The 3,068-nt window shown below is 40.6% G+C and overlaps 1 protein-coding gene across 1 annotated transcript in view; it reads left to right on the top strand.

The window, feature by feature from the left end:
* Window positions 1-3,068, top strand: part of cacna2d3 (calcium channel, voltage dependent, alpha2/delta subunit 3) — a 51,483-nt gene that overhangs the window by 45,202 nt on the left and 3,213 nt on the right. The window contains exons 26-31 of the mRNA XM_037679854.1: window positions 1,065-1,160; window positions 1,265-1,386; window positions 1,786-1,863; window positions 1,943-2,004; window positions 2,103-2,147; window positions 2,229-2,291. Coding sequence (XP_037535782.1) covers window positions 1,065-1,160; window positions 1,265-1,386; window positions 1,786-1,863; window positions 1,943-2,004; window positions 2,103-2,147; window positions 2,229-2,291 — 466 coding nt within the window. The remainder of the gene's footprint in view (window positions 1-1,064; window positions 1,161-1,264; window positions 1,387-1,785; window positions 1,864-1,942; window positions 2,005-2,102; window positions 2,148-2,228; window positions 2,292-3,068) is intronic.

A 3,068-nucleotide genomic window follows, 5' to 3' on the forward strand; every position in this document is an offset into this window, starting at 1 on the left:
TAGATAGATAGATAGATAGATAGATAGATAGATAGATAGATAGATAGATAGATAGATAGATAGATAGATAGATAGATAGATAGATAGATAGATAGATAGATAGATAGATAGATAGATAGATAGATAGATAGATAGATAGATAGATAGATAGATAGATAGATAGATAGATAGATAGATAGATAGATAGATAGATAGATAGATAGATAGATAGATAGATAGATAGATAGATAGATAGATAGACAGACAGACAGACAGACAGACAGACAGACAGACAGACAGACAGACAGACAGACAGACAGACAGACAGACAGATAGATAGATAGAGCGGTGCCCATATCCAGCAGTCACTGTGCGAGAGGCGGGGGACACCTGGGCAGGTCTCCAGTCCATCACAAGGACACATAGAGACAAACGAAACAAAAAAACATTCACTGTCTAACTCACACCTAAAGACAATTTATACCAGTCAGACTAGTTTTTGGTCTGTGTGGAGATGGTCTGAGGGAGTGGTAGCGCAGAGGTTAGAGAAGGTGGGCCTGTGATCGGAAGACCGCCAGTAAAGCTCTGTTACCGACAACATCAAAAATGTGGGTGGGGTAGGTGAAGCACTCACGCCTGCCCCCACCCTCATTCGTCCCACTCTGGGCCCTTGAGCAAGGGGCCCTTAACCCCCATCTGCTCCCTAAAACAGGTCTCTCTTGAAATGAGTTCTCGTGGCTCAATGAGACTACCTGTATAAATAAAGGGTAAATGAAAAAACAAATCCCACACTATTATGTTCTAATGTTCTAATTGTACAGAAAAAAGACACATATGAAGTAATCAAAAAGAAGCAGAATACACAAATTTGGAAAAAGACTATATCACATGCACAAGGCGATAGGGAGTACTACATTCATGATTGAATGACAAAACCTATACAGTATATATATATATATATACAGATTCACAAGGCTATTTTACTGTACAGGAGGGGTTGAACAATTTACAATTTCACATTGTGATGGTGCACAGTGTTGAGGAGTGAATGTATGAATGTTTAAGTGATGCTCGCTCCTTGGCAGGAACCCAGACAAAGGTGTGGAGATCGCCTTCCTGGGAACACGGACCGGCCTGTCGAGAACCAAACAGTTTGTTCCCACTGATCAGCTCTCCAATCAGTGAGTGCTGCCACTCAGCATGTCTCTGATCAGCATTAAGCTGTGATTGTGCTTGATGAATCTAATCATTCCAGCCTCACGTCACTTTCGTCTGTGCCTCCCAGAGACCTCCTGACAGCTGAGGACAAGGAGGGGGTGTTTAACGCCGACCACTTTCCTCTGTGGTACAAGAGAGCAGCAGAGCAGGTCCCCGGCACGTTCGTCTACTCCATACCCTTCAGCACAGGTACCTGCAAACCCAGCACTGACCGTGGCTCTGTGAGAAGAGAATATGAAGCTTTTAGTACATCTAACGAGTTTAGCTGGATGTTCTGTGTCTTACATCACCCGTGTTCATTTTAGTTAGTTTTAACCACAATCCCTGCAGTAAAACAGCCTGAAGAGCTCAGGCTTCTTCTCATGTTAACACTGACTGCATTCTCATCAAAAACTGTAGTATTCAGTCGTAATAACCATTTCAGACATGATTAGAGTCATGTAGGTGGAGAAAAAGCTTTAACTAGACATCATTATTGTACATAAAACAACTTGAAATGCTGTTCTGTGTGCAGCTGCAGAGTAAAGGCTGCCATCTGGTGTGCAGAATAAGGAACCTGAACAAATGATTCACTTTTTTTATTTCTAGCTTCAGAAAACAAGAGTGTGGTTTTGGCCAGTACAGCGATTCAACTCCTTGATGATAGGAAGTCACCAATTGTTGCTGGTAAGCAGCTTCTATTTCCTGTTGGTGGTCTGGCTTTACTCATCATGTCAAAGCTCATGATTTGAACGTATGCTCTCAGCTGTTGGACTCCAGATGAAGCTGGAGTATTTTCAGAGGAAGTTCTGGACGGCCTGCAGACAGGTAGCCAACATCTGCTGCAAACTTCTGCACCATCTTTTAAAAGATAATGAGTTTCTCCAATATTGTGTGAAACTAAACTACTGTTGTTTTGTGCTCAGTGCACAGCTCTGGATGGAAAGTGTAGCATTAGCTGTGATGCAGAGGTAAAGAAACAAAACATTAGTCTGGCTTTTTACATTTTTTTTAAGTCTTTTTAAAATATTTTTTTAATTTCTCCTCTACAGGACATTAACTGTTACTTGATTGACAACAACGGCTTCATTCTTGTTACAGAAGAACAGTCTCAGGTAAAATATGTGTCGAAAACCATCACTTCATTCGGATTGCCCAAAGGCTCATCCTAACCTCGACTGCTTGATTTCATCTTTTATCAAGTTTTGAAAACTTCTAGGAAATTTATAAAGACTCAAAACTTTAGGAATAATTACAGGTGTTTATAATAGTTATGAAAATAGTTTGGAGAGTCATTCAACAAATTGTAACAGTTACAAAGGCACAACATGAAAGTGTAACCAGAATATATAAGTCCTGCATTACTGCAATATTTTACAATTCCACAAAACATGCATTGATTTCGTCCACAGCAAGTACGTTTTCACTATAAAAATCTTTTTCAGGATATTCTGTTCTATCACAACGACAAAATATCTCTCTAAAAATGTAACTCGACAAAGTTAACAGTTTCACATGATCTTTTTGTGTGTTGAAAGTTAAACTTTGAGCGAAGTAAGCTGTCAGTTTGAATCAAATCTGAGTGGGAAAAGTAAAAAAAAACTCACAAATCTACCTGCCTACACCTGCATTTGCTCCACCCTGGGCCCTTGAGCAGAGCCCTTAACCCCCACCATGTGCTCCCCCGGCCCAGGAGTCCTAAATGACAGATTTCAGCTCCATACAGAGGGCTGTGGTAGCTCAGTGGTCTGTGGTTGTGTTAGGATGGGCGTCAGATGTAAAAAACGATAAACAATTGCCAAGTCTACATGCAAATTGGTTAATTGTGGTGATCCTGTACATATACACACACACACACACACACACACACACACACACACACATATATATAT

The sequence above is a fragment of the Nematolebias whitei genome, chromosome 7 (genome assembly GCF_014905685.2).
Source record: "Nematolebias whitei isolate Nwh7 chromosome 7, NemWhi1, whole genome shotgun sequence".
NCBI classification, from domain to species: Eukaryota; Metazoa; Chordata; class Actinopteri; order Cyprinodontiformes; family Rivulidae; genus Nematolebias; species Nematolebias whitei.